Below are 19,157 nucleotides of genomic sequence, written 5' to 3'. Positions count from 1 at the left end.
GAAAATGGAAAGGAAATCACAACTAGGGAACTACACATACCGTCTCCCCTACTCTGGCCAGCTTGGCATCCTCCAACCAGCCAGGTTGACCTCAAATTGTGTGGTACCTCTTCATGGAGCAAGCTAGGCAAGAGGAACAAGTTTGCTTCTTGTAGGAAATTTCTGTAGGAGGAGATTGTGATACGGAGTGTGGGTGTGCGCCAGGGTGAGAAGACAAAAGACAGGTGGGAAATGGATGCATCCCTTTCAGCAGCCTTGAGCCCATTCCTTAGAAACAGGGTGTTTTGGTTATCAGTAGACGTTAGGGTTTCCAGCTTCAAGTTAGGATACACCTGAAGACTTTGGGGGTGGAGCCTGAGGAGGGCAGGGTTTGAAGAGGGGAGGGCCTTCAGTGGAGCACAATGCCACAAAGCCCATCTTCCAAAACAGCCAGTGTCTCCAGGTGAAATAATTTCCGTAGGCTGTAGATCAGTTGTAATAGCAAGAGATCTCCAGCTACCTAGTATGCTTAAACCAAATTTACTGTGTCCCTGGATGCTTGGGTCAGGTTAGCAAAGAAACCAAGTTAAGGCTCCACCATCCTAGGTGGCTGAAAATCTGGCACGGTATGTGTAGTTCCCTACTTGTGATTTCCTTTCCATTTTCTCTCTTACTGCACTTGCTGGCTTGCAATAGTGTTGTTAATGCCAACGTTTGGGAAAGTTTGGCTTTTTAAAACATGTTCTGTCATTTTGATCACCACTTGATCTAAGAACATAAGAACTTGATCTAAGAACATAAGAACGAGCCTGCTGGATCAGACCAGAGTCCATCTAGTCCAGCACTCTGCTACTCGCAGTGGCCCACCAGATGCCTTTGGGAGCTCACATGCAGGAGATGAAAGCAATGGCCTGCTGCCGCCGCCGCCGCCGCCGCCGCCGAGCACCTGGTCTGCTAGAGCATCTGCAATCTCAGATCAAGGAGGATCAAGATTGGTAGCCGTAGAGTAAACTTAGCTCTCTCCTACGGACTATGAAAGCTTAGGAACAAGGCCACTTTCAGGCGAGATATGGGGGTATACTTGGGGTGGGGTGCCCCAGGTATACAGGGAAACATGACTGTATAAATTATCAAAACAAACAAGCAAACTAACAAAAGAGGAATAGACTGAATATGTTCCAGGAGGCATGGGATACTGTGAACCTCTGAATGTCAGGTAGAGGAAAAAAGGGGAGCGGTGGCAGGGGGAGTGAATCAGTCTATTCAAGCCCCTGTAAGTTTAGAGAATAATGGATGGGGGGAGGTATGAGGAGTGCCAGGGGATTTCATCATTGTTTCTCCTACCTGCGATTCCTCACAGGCTCTCAGCATATTATCGGTCATTACTGTTCATTTCTACATGGAGGAAAGGTCAGGGTGCTCAAAAAGTTATTAAACATAATCATTTGGATTGTAAACTCCTCCTTAGGCTCCTGTTTGGGTCAGATATTGAGCAGTTTTTTTCTCTTTTTTTGCTCACGTTACTCCCATTTACATTGATAGTACTTATTTAGCACTGTTACAAAGAACAAAGGTGGACTTTAATAATGTTAAAATCTTTTTATTTGTAAGACCCCAATGACCTAGTGAATTATATCAGGGAGAAAGAAAACGAGGATCTGATTCAATCTATTTTCCATTTGCTGTGTATACCCTGTCCTCCCACAAGTGTACTGACACATAGGGGTAATCTGCAGTGGGGCAGGGGTGGGGAAGGAAGGATACAGCCAGCATTTGGACTGTCCTTTATGTTTTGAAGTCTTGTTGGTATTAGCTGCCCCCCTTTTGAAGAGTTTAATACATCTATCTATGAATATTGTCATTCTGTTAGAGATGGCTGTAGAGTACAAAGCTTGAAATGGAAAGTATGTTTTAGAGATTTCATATAAATGGGTAGAGGGGCAGAAAACATGGAAGCTGTTTGCTGAGAAAGTATCACATTATGTTATTATAATTGACAACAACAACAACAACACTAGGGCAGCACTTGAAACATCTTCAAATCGACAAAATTAACAAAATAATAATAATGGTAATCATCATCATCATTTAACAAACATGAAGAACAAATCCCATTTTATGACTAAACTCTGGTGTTGTTTCTGCTGCACCTTCCAGCGGGGAGTTCATCCTCCCAGTACCACTGTCTCGGCAGCCAGGTATTTCAAGGGGTGATGCTATTCAACAAACTGTGCTTTTGAATTCCAATGTCTCAACAAACCACAGTTACTGCAGCCTGTGGTTAACCAACCAGCTACACACCCTAGTTTGAAATCCCAGTTCTGTGCCAACCAAACCCACTGTTTGTTAGACTGCGTCTGTTCAGATATCAGAACTAACTGGCACTGATCCAAGCCGTGGTTATAAACCATGGTACCCGAACACCACCTATAACTCATGGTACAATCTTGCTTCTCTAAAAATCCTTTCTCAGGCGAACTCAGATTTTGCATCCATATGATGCAAAATATAGCGTCATATTAATGTAGCCCCTCTCCACGATCGCTTCAACTCTCCTTCTCAATCAGACTAGGGCTGCATGCCGCTGTGGAAGGCACCCCATATCCCGCCATAGCTGCCACCTGTGTTATTGTCTGATCTGGGGAAGATTTGTTCCTGTCCCCACACAATAGGATCAGTCCACTCCAAGTCACAAGCAGATTGCCAGACAAAAATATGTTTGGGATATAATTCCATATCACTGTAAAAAGACAGATTCATGGAGATGGGTCTATTATTTGTCCTGTGAGCTGTCCTGGGCACTGGGGTATAGTTGTAACTTCATGGAACAGGAGTTTGCTATTTCCCTCCTCACTGCAATCCACCAAGCCCCTATTAGTTCCTGGGGGTCCATTAGACCCTCAAAACCACTGCTGGGGATCTATAGTTAGAGGTGGTAATAAGTGGATATGGGCAGAGGCGTAGCAAGGGGAAAGAGCGCCTGGTGCACTGGCGCGTCCTCCACCCCTGCCATGCCCCGGAACGCCCTCGCCACACCTTTGTCACCTCCTTGAAGCTCCGCCTCTGGATGTGGGTGCTCCCTTTTCCAAACACTTGAATGCCATAAAGTCTTTGGAATTGCATGGCTGGAAATGTAATCGGTGTAGTTCTGATTAACAATAACTGGGGGGGGGGGGCAGCAACAGGTGAGGACTTTTGCCTTCATGCTCTGCTTACAGTGCTTCTGGGAACATTTGACTGGCTGTTGTTGGTAACAGGATACGGGACTCACTGAACCTTTGGTCTGGTCCAGCTGGACAGTTTTTATGTTCTTATCTATCAAAATTAGACATGATAACTAAATGGAATCTCCAAATCCTGAAGCAGTATACCTTAGAACACCACAATGCCTCCGGCTTGCTGCTGTTGGAAACATGATACTGGGCCATATGGTCCTTTTTTAAATTCAACAAAGCTGTTGTGATATTACCCAGCATTTCTGCCTCAATATGGCAGCCTCTGCCACCCCAGAGAAATGTGAAAGGGTAGAAGGGGAATTCCAAAACTGAAAGAATGAAATGGAGACCATTGTTCTGAAGGATGGGGACAGGATTCCTGAACAGGACGGCTGGGCAAAGGAAGTAAGCCAGGCTAATAGTAAGCAGCTCAGGTAAGCATAACCCAGAAGAGGAAGGAGCTGCCTGCAGTTCCCACGCTGGGGCAAACCTCGCCAGCTCACCCTTAGTCATTGCCAAATCCCAGACGGGCTTTGCATTGCCTCCTGAGAAGCGGAACTTGGCTGCCGCTCTCCTGAAGCAGCCTGTGATGGAGCTCAGGAGTCACGGCTGGTGTGTGTTCCCACGGCACCATGTTCAGATACCCTGGAGCAAGGAGCCGTATCTGCTCAGGATTCTCCAACATTTCACAGCTGACAACAGGAACATCTATGCAACACCCCGTTTCTCATACCAAGAACTACTGGCCTGAAGAATTCTCAACTTCAATTGATAAAAGGCTCTGCCCTGCCCATTGCACGCTTTATTTCACCACTGTCATTGCTTGACCTGCGCTGTTTTGAATGCTAGCAGGTTGTTTGTTCTATAGGCCAAGTGCCGGAAAAAAATGTAACTGTCCCATGATGTGTTATCAGCGGTTCAAAATGAACCTTGCCAGTAAGTGGAAATGGCAGATTGATCACCGCTTGGTGCCTTAATGCTCACATGTGAATATTTTATGTTGTATGTTCATTAGGCATAAGAGGCACTCCCTCCCTCTCTGCCTCCCAGAAATTTAATTTCTACAGACCCTGATAAGAGAACTGAGTGCTGAGGAATGACAATTTCAGCAACTCACCAAAAGGCATGGTCAGTGGCGTAGCCCCAACAGTGTGTGTGTGTGTGATGCCCCGGGCGCGCACCAGTGCTGGGAGCATGGCCAGGGAGTGGGGCGGGCGTTCTGGGGCGGGCATAGGCGTGGCAGGGGCACAGGGTGTACACATTCCCCAGGCACAGTTCCCCCTCGCTCTGCCCCTGGGCATGGTATTGGGACAAAATAGTTACAGTAATTTAGTAAAGATGTGAACTGGATGACAGCAGGGATGAATCTCTGGGTTGGAGCACAATACTTGCCCTGTGGATCAGAACCAAGTTCCCTTTAGTCCAAGTATCTGTCTCAAATATCCAGTTTCTGGAAGCTCATAAGCAGCGGATTTAGGGGGAAAACCCCTCTGAGCCTACAGTTCCCCTTCCTGAGAATAACAATCAAGTTGCTAGCTCTCATGGTTGCAAAAGTATGTTGAAAACTGTGTGAGTGTGCCTTAGGAAATATCAGGAGTGGCTTCGTAAGATTCCCAGTGATCAGAGGGCGGGGCTTCACTTTTTCCGGATCTCATAACCCATCCCCGTGACAAGCAAAACTAGAATCAATTGTGCAAAACCAAAGTCGTTATGTATATGTGTTCAATTGGGCATGAGTTATGCAGCATACAATTCAGGTTACCCTGTTCACGGGTAAGTTTTATAGAGGAGCAATAGTTGGAATCTTTATTGTTCTTCTTGTGAATTTGTAGCGTGTGTCGGCACCTCCAGCAAAGATCTTGCAAAAGTTTCTTTGAGGCAGCAGCTTTGGTTTAGCAAGGGTTTCAAAAAAAAAAAATTAAGAAAACAGAAGGTTCTCACCACCCTGACAGACAGCAAAACAATCAAATAGAGATTGCAAGATATTTTTCATAAGTGTATCTTGTAATGTCTGGGGTGGGATGGGGGTTGAATGTTCCAAGAATCTACAATAGCTGTTTTACTTATAGCAACCAAAAACAGTATGTGCATCAATTTAGCAAAAACTTGCTATTTTGGGATTTCTCTCCAGATATTGCGTGTGTTTTCTGTTCTGTGTAGCAGCTTGCATCTACTGCCAACCCCTGCCCCCCCCCCCCCGCTTTTGCCCTCTTTATTCATCTACAGGCTTGAGCAGGTGTCCCTCCACTGCTTCAGGAAATCCTTGGTTCACCTGCCTGCCCCTCAAAGACAGCATGCTTTTCCCAGCAGTGAGGCTGTTCTGACAGCTGTGATTGACAGGTTGTCCTGGGCCTGTTACAGCCACACCTGACACACTGCCTTTGAAATGCAGGGAACCCTCCCCCCCTCCCCGCAGCCTGGCTCCCTGGCCCATTGGCTGTGGCACGGTCACGCCTCTGGTGTCCGCCTGCTTTCAGCTGGGCCCAACCCCTTTGAGAGATTTTCTCACAGGAACTGCAAGGGCTGTGTCATCCTCATTACATGCGCTACAAAACATTCCCAGGGATTTTGGCTCCTGTCGATCCTGCACCACCTCTCCTGGGTGCGGTTTTTCTCCTATAATCCAAGCATGACGGGTTCACCAAAGAGACAAACCCAGTCTCTTGCCTTTGGACTGATTCTCATGCTTTCCTCTCCTAGGGACCTCTGTTGCTATTATTATTATTATTATTATTTTAAGTGCATCTAAACCCGTTAGCAAATTTGCAAAGGGTGCTTCAGGATGCGTAGCCTGTGTACTCTTTGGCCTGACTCAGCAGAAAAACTGACTGTCAGTAGAAGCAGTCGGAGTCCTGAGTCTGGCTGGGTCTGCACTGCAGCCTGTTTACAGCATCAGAGGTTGTGAGCAAGTGGCAAGTTTGGGACTTCTGTGTGTTTTTGAAGCCAGCAGCCGATGCACGGCTCTTTCATGTCTTTACCATGGCTGACAAGATGGTGACTGTTCTCAGGGTTGGGTCACCAAGTCTGGACTGGGAAATTCCAGGAGATTTGGAGATGCATCCTGGAAAGGCTGGGGTTTGGGGAGGGAAGGGATCTCTATGGCAACCTGTGGCTCTCCAATTGGCCATGCTGTCAGGGGCTGATGGGAATTGTAGTCCATGAACATCTGGAGAGCCACAGGTTGCAGACCCCTGCTCTATCGGATATAATGCCATAGAGCTCATGTTCCAAAGCAGAAATTTTCCCCAGATAAGTGATTTTAGTAGTCTGCAAATCAGTTGTAATCCTGGGAGGTCTCCAGGCCCCACCTGTAAGTTGGCAACCAAATCTCAAGGGTAGCTTGGTAGACAAGGTAACCTGGTACAGTACATAGTCTGAACTATGAGCCGAGGAGATGCCCAGTTCGAAATGTATCTCTGCCATAAATTCACTGTATAAATGCTTTCGCTATTCCCTCTTCTTTTCCCGGCTCTTCCCCTTCAGTCGCACCAGCTGGCCTTCTCCAGAGAAGCTCTTCCGATCAGTTTTCTGTTAAGGGCTTTAAGGATGGGCTGAAACTGATTTTAGGAGGAAGGATAGCAGTCTTACAAATGTCTGGATCTTGCTCTTCAAGGGGAATCTTTCTTGAGCTGAAAATACTGTGAGTTCAGGATAGAGCAGGCCCACATTCTCCGTGATGTGCTTGCTCTGTTTTAATTATTTGCATACCCTCCAACGGTTCCTGTTCACCAAGCACAGCCCCTGTTTTCTGGTGGCCCTGGTGAACCACTGTCCCTATTTTGTCCTTATTTTTACCTTCTAAAGGTAAAGGTAGGACCTGTGGAAGCACTGGTGACCCATGGATGACATCACATCACCCTCCCCTCCCTTCCCCCTTGCATGCCACCCCTCCCCCACCCTCCGCTAGGGTGGGTAGGCCATGTCCGGATGCTGGGGCCCCCTCCCCTCCCCCTTGCATGCCACCCCTCCCTCCCCTTCCCTTGCATGCCACCCCCCCTCTCCCTCCATTAGGGTGTGTGGGCCATGTCCATAAGTAGACTATGTTTATGGAGTAATTTGCCATTGCTTTCCCCAGTCGTCTACACTTCACCTCCAGCAAGCTGGGTACTCATTTTACCAACCTGGGAAGGATAGACGGCTGAGCCAATATTGAGCCGTCTACCTGAAACCAACATCTGTCGGAATCATATTTAGGTCATGAGCAAAGCTTTGACTGAAGTATCGCAACTTACCACTCTGTGCCACAGGGCTCCTTTTTTACCTTCTGGGAATGCCTTATTAAAAAGTCTCTAATGTCACCTGCAGGGTTTTGTTCTCTTCCCAGTATACATTAAGTCTCAGAGGTGATGTGAATGTGTCTCTGATGCCCATGCATATATATAAATGTATTTGCATGAACAGCAAATTACAATGCCTGTGAAGTTCATTTTCGTTTATTGTTAGGAGTAGAAGACAATTGGATTTTTCATTAGAAAACAATCCTAGCAATCCAAAAGAGGAAACACTGTTGTGGTCAATGTATTGTCGAAGGCTGTCACAACCGGACTCAACTGGTTGTTGTGGGTTTTCCAGGCTGTGTGGCCGTGGTCTGGTGGATCTTGTTCCTAACGTTTCACCTGCATCTGTGGCTGGCATCTTCAGAGGTGTATCACAGAGGGAAGTCTGTTACACACTGTGTCCAGTTGTGGTCCTTCAAACTGCAGGTTAAGCAGTGGCACAGAGAAGCAGCAGAGCAGGCAGACGGAAGTCTTCAGCAATACAATGATTCTCAGCATGAAAACAGGGTTTCATTGGCATACCCATATTGGTATCTGAGAAGTGTTGGTAGAAATGCATATGTGTTATAGGGATAGCTGGGACGTGCAGGTTTGAATGACAACTGAAGTTACTGGTTTTCACTGTACTCTATTCAGCAACAGGAAATTGCCTGTGGTTGAGGGACGTGGATAATGGTTATGGAAACTGAAATAGTGGCAAGATGGCCTCAGTGCAGAAAGTGGGAGGGCCGCTTGGCTGACAAATAGAGTTACCAGATCCAGGTTGGGAAACACCTGGAAATTTTAGGATTGGAGCCTGAGGAGGGGGGATTTGGGGAGGGGAGGGACTTTAATGCCATAAGCATAGGTGTCAAACTCGCGGCCCTCCAGATGTTATGGACTACAGTTCCCATCATCCCCTGCCAGCATCATGCTGGGATGATGGGAACTGTAGTCCATAACATCTAGAGGGCCGCGAGTTTGACACCTATGCCATAGAGACTTCAATGCCGGAGTCCACCTTCCAAAGCAGCCATTTTCTCCAGGTGAACTGGAAATCATTTGTAATAGTGGAAGAGCTCCAGCCACCACCTGGAGTTTGACAACCCAACGGACAAGGAAGGATACCCTTTATTCCTCTTTGCTGCTGTACCATAAACTTTACAGTGCTTGGGGCAGAAGGGCCACTTGCAAGCTTTTCGTGAAAAGGATAGAGACAGCTAAAAGTCAGCTGCTGCTAAGCTCCGTTAAACATACCATATCAATAGCTAATTATAAAAAGTTTGGGAAAAGCCAGTCCTGTTTGGGTCCATAAATGCTACTGTAAAAGAAATTGCACATGGCAAAATGTTCCTTTGCAGTAACTTGGCGACTGCCAGCTGCATTTTGGGCTGAGGTGGAAAAGTGCCTCTCCATCCCACATCAGATTTAGCAGAAAATCAGGGCTCAGTTTGATCCTGGGTTTTGTCCTAGAACACCAGGCCCAGGTGAAGAAAGGAAGAATAATGGCCCTGAGCATATGCAGAATATATTTCTGTTATCAATGCGTGAGACATCTGTACACACACCATGCCTTTGGGGGTTAGAAGAGATCAATAGGTCAGAACCCCAGAACATATCTCGTGTGTGTGTGTGTGTGTGTGTGTGTGGTGTGTGTATGTTTTAAGTCATATCTGCCATTAACAATCAGAAGTGCCTTGCCGTGCAAAAGAGAAGAGTCAAGAAGGAGAGCCTCATCCCTGTTTGCTCAAGACAGCTAAGGCCTTGAGAAGATCACGCGCTGTAACCTTCTTGAGTTATAATTTAACTCAGCCTTTTTCTTTATGTTTGCGAAATCTGAAGTTTTTGACGCCATTCTTCGTAATTAACAGAGTTCAGCTGAGATTTCTGGGGAGCATGCCAGGTTCTTCTGGCTGGGTATTCCCGCTTCTTTTCTTATCTGGGCTGGAAGGAGAAGGACCATGCTGATGGTGCTTTTTGATTTGTTGTAATTCAGACCACTAAAGCATGTTGCGTTATACCAATTAAATGGCTGAAATGTCCAAGAGCTGTATCAGTGTTCCGTCAATGCACCTGTTCGCTATTTCCCAGCTAGCCTTCTCTCGCTCTTGTGGCAAAGTTTTTAATACCTTCAGTTCCTTCACCTCTCTCTGTCTGTTCTCCAAGGGGAATGTGTGTTTAAGTGGTCAGAGGGGACGGACCTTGAGACAAAGAATGTGTCATATGTGCAATTATATTGTTAAGGCAGCACATATACTGTCATTCCATGCCAGTGTAACAGGAGCCTGGTATTGAGTGTAGAAATCAGCTTCCTAAACATCCTACCTTTCCTTCAAAAGGCCCACAAATGTGTAGCCTTCACGTTTGAAAGATACAGAGTCCCAAGTGGGTCATTAAACCTCCCGCTTTTGAAAGGTAGTTCCAATAGAAGGCAAAAGCCAGAGTTGGCGTTGAGGAGGATTCCGCCCAGGGCAAATATAATGGGTGTAGGGCGCAATACAGTCTGTTTTGGGGGGAGGACTTTGCGCAGGTCCTGTCCCCAAAATGAGTTTGCCTCGTTTTATGGCCCTCAACCTGGGATTTTCAGAAATCGCTACGCCAGTGTTCCTTTTGCAAAATCACAGGTTGGAGTTGCTCCCATGTGAACAGCCAGGCAGGAGGCACTTAAGTTTCCTCCCGTCCATCAAGCCGACCGCAGTCAGGGAGAAACTACCTGCTTCGGCAATACTTTCATTATTGCCCTGCCGTTGCAGGGAGATCCCGTTTTCTTTCTTCATTTTTCTTTTGCGTGTTGCACATGCACAGCGAAGCAGGTGCAGCCGATTGGATTGTGAGACGATTAGCCCGGCTGTGGGGGTTCATTTGTGTATTCCTGCACAGCTACGCATGGGCTCCAATCACTGCCTCCACAGCATACATGTGAACAGGACAAAGGAAAACAGGTTCCTTTATAACAGTGGTTCTGAAGCTTCCTAATGCCACGCCCCTTTAATACAGTTCCTCATGTTGTGGTGACCCCCAACCCTAACATTTATCCATTTTACAGATGGAGAACACTGATGCAGAGAGTCTTAGGCTAGGCTGACCAGCCATCCCGCTTTTGGTGGGACCGTCCCGCCTTTAGACAATTTGTCCCGCGGGTTCTACAAATTGTCCCGATTGTGGCAGGGCGGCAAACGGCAAGCCCCAAAAGCCCGTGCGCTCCTGAGGCCACGCGCACCGGCTTCTGGGGCTCGCTGTTTGCCGCCCTGTCACAGGGCGGCAAACGGCGAGCCCCAGAAACCCGTGCGCTGCTGCGGCCGCATGCACCAGCTTCTGGGGCTCGCCGTTTGCCGCCCTGTCACGGAGCGGCAAACAGCGAGCCCCAAAAAGCCCGTGCGCTCCTGAGGCTGCGCACACGCGGCCACCTCCCCGTCCTGGATCACAAAGGTGACCATCTGGTCACCTTATCTTAGGCGACCCCTGTGAAAGGGTCGTTCGATCCCCAAAGGGGTCCCGACCCCCAGATTGAGAACCACTGCTTTATAATGACTGCAATCCTATTATACATTTGCTGTGTAGAATCCACCAGAGAGTACACAGCTGATGCATCTGTGGAGTCTGAAGGACTGGGCCCTCTAAGAGTCTTGCTGGGTGATCTCAAGACTGAAGCTTTTGGTGGCGGGAGGATGGCAGGCATTTCGTACAGAACCGTCTTTGCAAATTGGTTGTCTTTTTCTCTGGGCAGGCTTGCAACTGCGATCAGTACCTGAAGATCTCCAAGGAGAAAATGATGCAGCTGGTGAAGCAGAGAGGCCTTTTGACAAATACAGAAGAAGAAGAAGAAGAAGAAGAAGCTGCAGGTAATCGAAGGTTTCAGACAAAGGCCTTGGGGATTTGCTCAAGGCTGTGTGTATTGTGTGACTGCACTGCTGAAGTATAATCTGTGCAATTCAACTGTGCAATGTTAAGCCTTTTCAAGAGGGCAGTCTTATAGTCCTCATGTTGCACAGGAGGGCTTGAAAGTGTGTAAGCCATTCCTGGCTTAAGGGACTGAGAATTGAGAGCACTTTTTAGTGGTGATGATAGTAATAATAATAATGGTTAAGCATGTGCACAGTGCTTTTAACGTTCAAAACGTTTCACATACATTTTTTTGCAATGCTTAAAACAGCTGTATAAGTTAGCCAAGTGTTATTATTATTGTGGTAAGGGAGTAAGGCTCTACTGCTTGCTCTCCCAGCTGTCTCCTGCCTTCCTGAGAATAGCAGCAGCAGCAGATAAAGTAATGCATGCATTCGCCTGTTAGCTTCTGGCCAATGAGAATCTCCTCCTGTCGATCGGGCAGGGGAAAAAGTTCACCTCTGTTTGTGTGGGGCCACCAAGAAGTGTGATGGTATGCTGTATTCTTCCCACACTGTCCTGACGGAACTGAATTAGTGAAACCGTGGGTGGGTGCCCTTGTGGGATTGGGTCTTCTAGAGCCTGTTCAGTTAAACATGTGCCAGGTGGCTTTTTTTGAATGGGGATTTTGGAATATTTTGAATACTATAAATCCTCATCCTCTGGCAAATTCAAGACTAGAGCTGTGGGATTAAGAAAATGGGTTTGGGGGGCCCTAGTTCCTGTCAGGAGTGTCACTGTAATAAGGAGTATTCTGAGCTTCTCCACAAATGTTCTGCTTTCATTTCTGAAAAAAGAATTAAAAAATGGAGGTGCATTCCACCTCAAGTGCACAGAAGCCACCCATAGGTACCAAAACATCAATTTTTAAAATGACATAAAAGACCTAAATGTATTTATCCTTAATAAATTGGATTTTCTAAAAAGAAACAAGCTTTATTTGACAGTGTACATATTTGTACTACCCCTTAAATTTTAAAAAGTAAATTTCTCTAGTCTTTTTACTAAGCATGCGGGCATGTACCTGTTCTCACCAGTTACACTGTAAAGTCGGCTTTCTTCCGTCTTTCAAGTGCTCTGCCCGATGAATGCAGAGGCACCAACATGACTGATTAACTCTCAGACCTTTTTCCTAAATAGTATATGATTATTTTTGTTCATAATACCATTAAATAATTATCAGTGTATGTGGCTATCCATATGTAGTCTCTGGCTAGTTTTGCAGTGATGATTTTGGCTCCCTTCCCACAGTTAATTCATTTGTGGCCACACGTTTCAAGCCACGGCTTTTAACAAGCTGATCACAGTGTGCGGAGAAGGTTTTTCCATTCTCTTTCAAAATTGGTGAATCTGTAGCAGGCAGGGAGAGAGAAGCTATTTTTCCTCAGTCTGTTGCCATACCCAACCAAGCCAGTTTGACGGGTTTCTCGCAGAAGGAGACTGGGAACAGAGAAGCATTGCTTTCTATGTTTCTTTCTGCTTCTGTCCCCTTCCAGAAACATTTAGTCTGTCTTGTCTGTCTCTCTCTTGAACAAGAGAAGAAGCAAAGAACTTCGTGGAATGGGAGGGACTGAAGGCAAACACTGGCAAACTTTTGCTGAGTGGTAACAAGCTGTCCTGGGTAGCCCCGGGGCTAGCCTGATTTTGTCATATCTGAGAAGCTAACCAGGGTCAGCTCTGGTTAGTATTTGGATGGGCAACATCCAAGGAACACTCAGAGCTTCACACAGAGGCAGGCAATGGCAAAGCTCCTCAGAACATCTCTTGCCTTGAAAACCCTACAAAGCCAACTAAAGAGCAAATAAATAAATAAACTGAGCACGATAGACTGGCATTCAGTTTGTCCTCTGCACCGCTGTGTCAGGGTGAGTCAGGTGCTCTTTAGACATTACAGCATTGCCACTTTTCCATAGGATTGTCCACGATGGAGGTCCAATTTCACTACCCAGTCATTGTCCTTGCTCTTACATGGGCAATCAAAACTTGCATTGTAAGGCCCGCCTGCTGGTCAAACCCACATGTTAAAGGGCCTTTGAACATTACTGCAGCACTGCAGGGACGGAGCGAGGGGGAAGTGCGCCTGGTGCACATGCACACCCTGCGCCCTCCCAAGCCCTCAGAACGCCCTGCCCCTGGAACGCCCCACCCCGCCCCAGAACACCTCCACAGGGGCATGCGCCCGGTACATCCCCCCGTCCCCTTGGTGCTACGCCTCTGCAGCACTGTGGGATAATTCATGAAAAATAGATCCCATGCCACATCCAAACATCTAAAAGACTGTCGAGTCATCCTACACAGGTGGTGACTATATTTTTACCATGTATTGGTACCTGATATGCCCATTCAGAGGACCAGATATCCTGGGCTGAGCTCTTTCTCTCAGCCTGAGATAGCTTGATCACCCGTATCATTCTATCAAATAGCAATGAAACGTTTGCCATAAATCAAATGTCTAGTAGAAGGGATGGTAAAGTAGTGGTTTTAATATTCTTCAATAATACTGGGAAGCAAGATAATGATAAGATCAGTGCAGTAATGAAGGCCTTTCCAAATAGTTACTTGGTGTTCCCTAACAGTTTGCCACTCAGTCATTGGTTGTCTGGGAACCTCCACTGATAAGCAAACTACCCTGAGGTGAGCTCTTGTGCCATTTTTACAGCGACTCACTGTAGGTCAGGATGTATGATAAAGCGCTCGACTTGTATCCACTTAATGTAAATCCGGGTCTGCATTCCCCGAGGCGAGTGTTTAATGAAGAATAGGTATGCATTATTATCACAAGCTTCTTCCAGTTTTGATTCTCACAGCAACCAAGGGAAGAGAGAGTCACTAGCCCAAGGCCACCCAGTAAAGTTTACAGCTGTGTCAGGATTTGAATCCAAATCCAGAACAATCCTTTCTGCCACAATGGCTCTGGTAACGCAATTGCTCTTGCTGGAATCCATCCTGATCCAGCATTTTCCCGCTCTCATTCTTTCCTTTGCCTTTAAAAAAAAAACAGCTCAGCTTGCATGTTACTAAAGGACAATTAATCGTCATATAATTACTCATTTGAATTTTTTACCGGAGGCTTTCTGCAGAATTCCCAGGGTTCGAGAACTCTTCCCGCCCTCTCTTTCCTTTTTGGGACCCAGCGTGTTGTCTGTTTTTTTGGCCAGAAATTACTGACAAGCCTCAACGGGTCTACCTGAGGCTGGAATTCCCACCTTGGTGGTCCTGAAGCTTTGGAGGAATGGGGAGAGGAAACCAGGCTGGAAAATGAGGGAGGGGATTGTTGAATCATTCGTTCATCCTTCAACCTCATCCCTGCTTCAGACTTCTTTTCTGGGCTTCACCACAGAATTAACCCAGCTTGGCTGGCAAGTCCAAATACATGAATCGCCCACAATTTACATATATGTGTAATTTGTGACCACTTGAGAGCTGGCAAAGTCTACGTATCAGTGCTAAGATGCAAGGAGAAAGACTTGGCCACCATGTCCAGTTTGTTGGCCCTCCAGGGCAACTGATTGACCATTAGGTGAAACAGGATGTTGGTCAAGGACAGGGGTAGGGAACCTGCGGCTCTCCAGATGTTCAGGAACTACAATTCCCATCAGCCTCTGTCAGCATGGCCAATTGGCCATGCTGGTAGGGGCTGATGGGAATTGTAGTTCCTGAACATCTGGAGAGCCGCAGGTTCCCTACCCCTGGTCAAGGAGGACACTGATCTGATTCAGCATAGCTCTTCCCATTTTCTTCTGTAGAACTACAATCAAACTAGATAAAATATCAGGAGGTTTTTTGAAAATAGCCAAGTGAGGCAGGGTGCAATTAATCCTTTTGCCTCTGTTCCATTTTTCTGACCTGTATCTCTGTGGGGCAAACAGCAGCTTTTGGGGGGAAAGACATACAAGCTGTATGTCTTTTTCCCCCAAAGCTGCTGATTGCCCTATAGAGGGAAAACATAATAGCTGTATGGTGGTTGTCTCTTTCACTCATGGGGCAAACAGGAGCTCCTGGAAGACCAGCTGAGATCAGCAAAATAGTGGGGAAGAGTTTTCCCCCTCACTCTGCAGGCTCCAATCCAAGTCAGGGAGCCCCCCCCCCCCCAAACTTGCTATTTAGAAAACCAAGGGAGATCCACTCACAGACCTCCTGTGAATTGGAAGTACCCAGTTCAAATCTTGCCCATGTTGTCTATACCTTAGGTCAGTGGTGGCGGACCTTTGGCACTCCAGATGTTATGGACTACAATTCCCATCAGCCCCTGCCAGCATGGCCAATTGGCAGGGGCTGATAGGAATTGTAGTCCATAACATCTGGAGTGCCAAAGGTTCGCCACCACAGCCTTAGGTGATTTTAGTGAAGCCATTCTCATTCATCATAAGCCCTCACATCTGCAGTGTTGGGTTTTGTAATGAAACCAGTAAAACAGTGCAGAAGCAACTCTCGGAATATCCAGAAGTGCTATATAAATGACAAAGATTATTTTTATTTGTTTGTTTGTTTATTATCGGGCTTTTATACTGCCCCTCCCCCAAAGGGCTCTGGGCGGTGTACAGCAGAGTTAAAACGACATTAATGGATCATATAAACAACACAATTACATAGAATATCAGCTTTGCGGAATATAACATTTAAACCCCATAAAACACCTTATCATACAAAATAAATAAATTGGTGTCCAGCTTAAAATCTTATAAAACCCTCCCAAGAAAAAAGGAAAGAGAGTGGGGCCCCGTAGATGTTAAGGGGCCCAAAGGAGAACAGAAGGTGGCGTGCATCAGTGGCCGCCCCCCCCCCCCCAACCAAAAGCCCGGTGGAACAACTCGGAACAACTCAGTTATTATGCATATTATTGTAATAAGCAGACAAAATGTCATCATTAAAATGGACAGTGCGGAGAAGGAGGTTGTATATTGGAAGGACCTGCAGGGGAAAGGGCAGTTTGCTCTCAGCACAGCTACAGGCTGATCCCTGGGGCACTCAGCAATGTTCCTCAAGCACGACTCTCCTTTTCCCCATGAACATGATAGAAAGGGCTGGTGAGCAGGACCCCAATGGGTTGATTCTGGGCTCCTGGGTGTCCTGGATTCATCCAGCTAAGTTGCCAGGAGGTAGTGGACCCTGGTCTGATCTAGAAGGGAAATTAGCCATCAACCCTGAGTGTAATTGTTATGCACATAGGCAGTATACATCTGCATGCCAATTGCTTGCAGACCAGAAGAAGAGAAGAAGAGAAGAAGAGTTTGGATTTATATCCCCCCTTTCTCTCCTGTAGGAGACTCAAAGGGGCTGACAATCTCCTTGCCCTTCCCCCCTCACAACAAACACCCTGTGAGGTGGGTGGGGCTGAGAGAGCTCCGAAAAGCTGTGACTAGCCCAAGGTCACCCAGCTGGCGTGTGTGGGAGTGCTCAGGCTAATCTGAATTCCCCAGATAAGCCTCCACAGCTCAGGCGGCAGAGCTGGGAATCAAACCCGGTTCCTCCAGATCAGTGTGCACCTGCTCTTAGCCACTACGCCACTGCTGCTCCCTTAGCCACTACGCCACTGTTAAGCAGGAAAGAGCTTTCCCGAGTGCCATGGGGGCTTCCTGGAACCATCTGACTGGCACCGTGGGAAGTGGAAGGCTGAACATAACGGATCTTCAGCCTTATCCTGCAGGGATCTTCTCAGGTACTTGCAACAGAATAAAATCAAGGGGGTGTCACAGGGCTAGGGGAGAAAGCTGCTCCATGTCCCTGGACCATCCCTGAGTTGAAAAGCAGATTCAGCCATTGCTTGTTTGTGCCTCGGATTGCATGTCTTGGTCATGCTAGTGTATGACAGGATAATGAGGCTTTTATGCAGGGAAATTATGAGGAGGGCAAGGGAGCTTTTGCAATATTTTCTAGCCTGGTTTGCATGTGAGAATGGCCTGGATGAACTGTTAATTTGTTCTGGCTTTGCATGCTCCAATTCTGGCAAGGGGTTATAAAATCCAGGTCCGGCCAGTCAGTTGTGAGCAGTGGCCACGCCACGCAAGTGGATGCTGAGGCATCGCATAAAAGGGGCTAGAGTTCTCTGGGGTGGATGGCCTGACGCTGTAGCTGTTGCTTTGAGATAGGGGTGGCCCACGTCACGTGGAGACCCTTGTCCTGTGCTGCTCACCCTTATCTGGTAGCAAAAGATAACCAGGCATCTTGGGTTTGCCTGCAATCCTTGAGCTGAGGACTTTTTCTCAGGCTCATAACTTCTCTTATCAGTTGTGATCTCTCGCCAAGGAAAAGGTTCTCAGGGACCTTTGTACTCCCAAGAATGCTCCCAGGGTGTGTTTTTAAAACTTGGACAAAGATTTTACTACCCACCAGCACTCTCTCTTAAGTACAGTCACTGATACTGGAACAGGAATTCAGCATCTAGTAATCCTCAGTTTTCATTGGGGTGGGGGTGGAGAGAGCAAGAAGAGACAAGTTCCAATCCCTCACGGTTGCAAAGGTGGCTTCAAACGTCTGGCGGAAGTGCTCGAAGTCTTGGAAATGGGAGAGGGAGGAGAATTCGCAGTAGCCAATGAAAAAAGTATCCCTAAGACCCAGATTTGCTCATTGGTGGTCCCCAGAAACTAGGGCTGTCAATTTCCAAGTGAGGCCTGGAGAACTCCCAGAATTACAACTGACCTCCAAACTACAGAGGTCAAATCTCCTGGAGAATGGCCACTTTGAAGGGTACACTGTGTAACATTATACCCTGCAGTGGCGTAGGAGGTTAAGAGCTCATGTATCTAATCTGGAGGAACTGCGTTTGATTCCCTGCTCTGCTGCCTGAGTTGTGGAGGCTTATCTGGGGAATTCAGATTAGCCTGTACACTCCCACACACGCCAGCTGGGTGACCTTGGGCTAGTTACAGCTTCTCGGAGCTCTCTCAGCGCCACCTACCTCACAGGGTGTTTGTTGTGAGGGGGGAAGGGCAAGGAAATTGTAAGCCCCTTTGAGTCTCCTGCAGGAGAGAAAGGGGGGATATAAATCCAAACTCTTCTTCTTCTCTTCTGAGGTTCCCTCCCCTCGCCAAAACCTGCCTTCCCCAGTCTTCACCCGCCCCCCCCCCCATCTCCAAAAATTTCCAAACTCCGTGTTGGAATCCCTACCAGAAGCAGAATTAATTATCAGAGTTACGCAGATATATGCAAATAGGTCTCATTGGTATACTTTGTCCAGATTAGATAATTCAGTTTTCCTGGACTGATAAATTCAACTACTCCTGCTGAGACGTTTTCCCCCTTGAGACAAAACCTATCTATTTAATCCATATAACAAAATAAAACCAACCCAAATCGTTATTCCAACAAAAGATAATTTATTCATCTCCCGATCCTTGTGGGAAAGGGAGTGCAAGGTGCTGCATGTCTTTGCAAACTGAGCCCTATAGCCACACAGGGGCTAGAACCTTGCGCTGGTTGTATTTTTTTTTTTAAATGAAAGCTGATGTAAGTATGCTAAATTGCATGCACAATCCTAAACATCACACTGGAGTGATTTTTTAAATTGTAAAATGGAATGCACAAATAGAGTATTAAAAGCAGTGAAGAATTAGTATTTTGGGGACGGGGGAAGGGGAGGAAAAGATTTATAAAAAGGAAAAAGACAAGTCACGATGGCCGCAAAGGATGTGGCCTCTCTGGACTGTGTCACTTCAAAGAATCAAAAACGCGAAATCACTTCAAAGTAACTGTTTTTCAATGGCGAGCTTGTAAAGCTTTCTCTCCTCCTCCTCCTCCTCCTCCTCCTCCCCCCCCCAACTTTGGAGGGAGTTCTTTTCAAAGGCCTTTCAAGATGCCCGTCTCCCTTCGCCACAGCCCATTTGAA

At 46.9% G+C, this 19,157-nt stretch overlaps 1 protein-coding gene across 2 annotated transcripts in view; it reads left to right on the top strand.

Moving 5' to 3' along the window:
• EXD3 (exonuclease 3'-5' domain containing 3) overlaps positions 1 to 19,157 on the top strand; it is a 182,752-nt gene that overhangs the window by 162,314 nt on the left and 1,281 nt on the right. For both annotated transcript variants that reach the window (XM_048512193.1, XM_048512194.1), the window contains one exon: positions 11,178 to 11,292. In XM_048512193.1, coding sequence (XP_048368150.1) covers positions 11,178 to 11,292 — 115 coding nt within the window. The remainder of the gene's footprint in view (positions 1 to 11,177; positions 11,293 to 19,157) is intronic.

The sequence above is a fragment of the Sphaerodactylus townsendi genome, linkage group LG12 (assembly GCF_021028975.2).
Source record: "Sphaerodactylus townsendi isolate TG3544 linkage group LG12, MPM_Stown_v2.3, whole genome shotgun sequence".
In the NCBI taxonomy this organism is placed as follows: Eukaryota; Metazoa; Chordata; class Lepidosauria; order Squamata; family Sphaerodactylidae; genus Sphaerodactylus; species Sphaerodactylus townsendi.
Note: the sequence above shows the minus strand (reverse complement) of the source record. Positions and strands in the feature narration are given on the sequence as shown.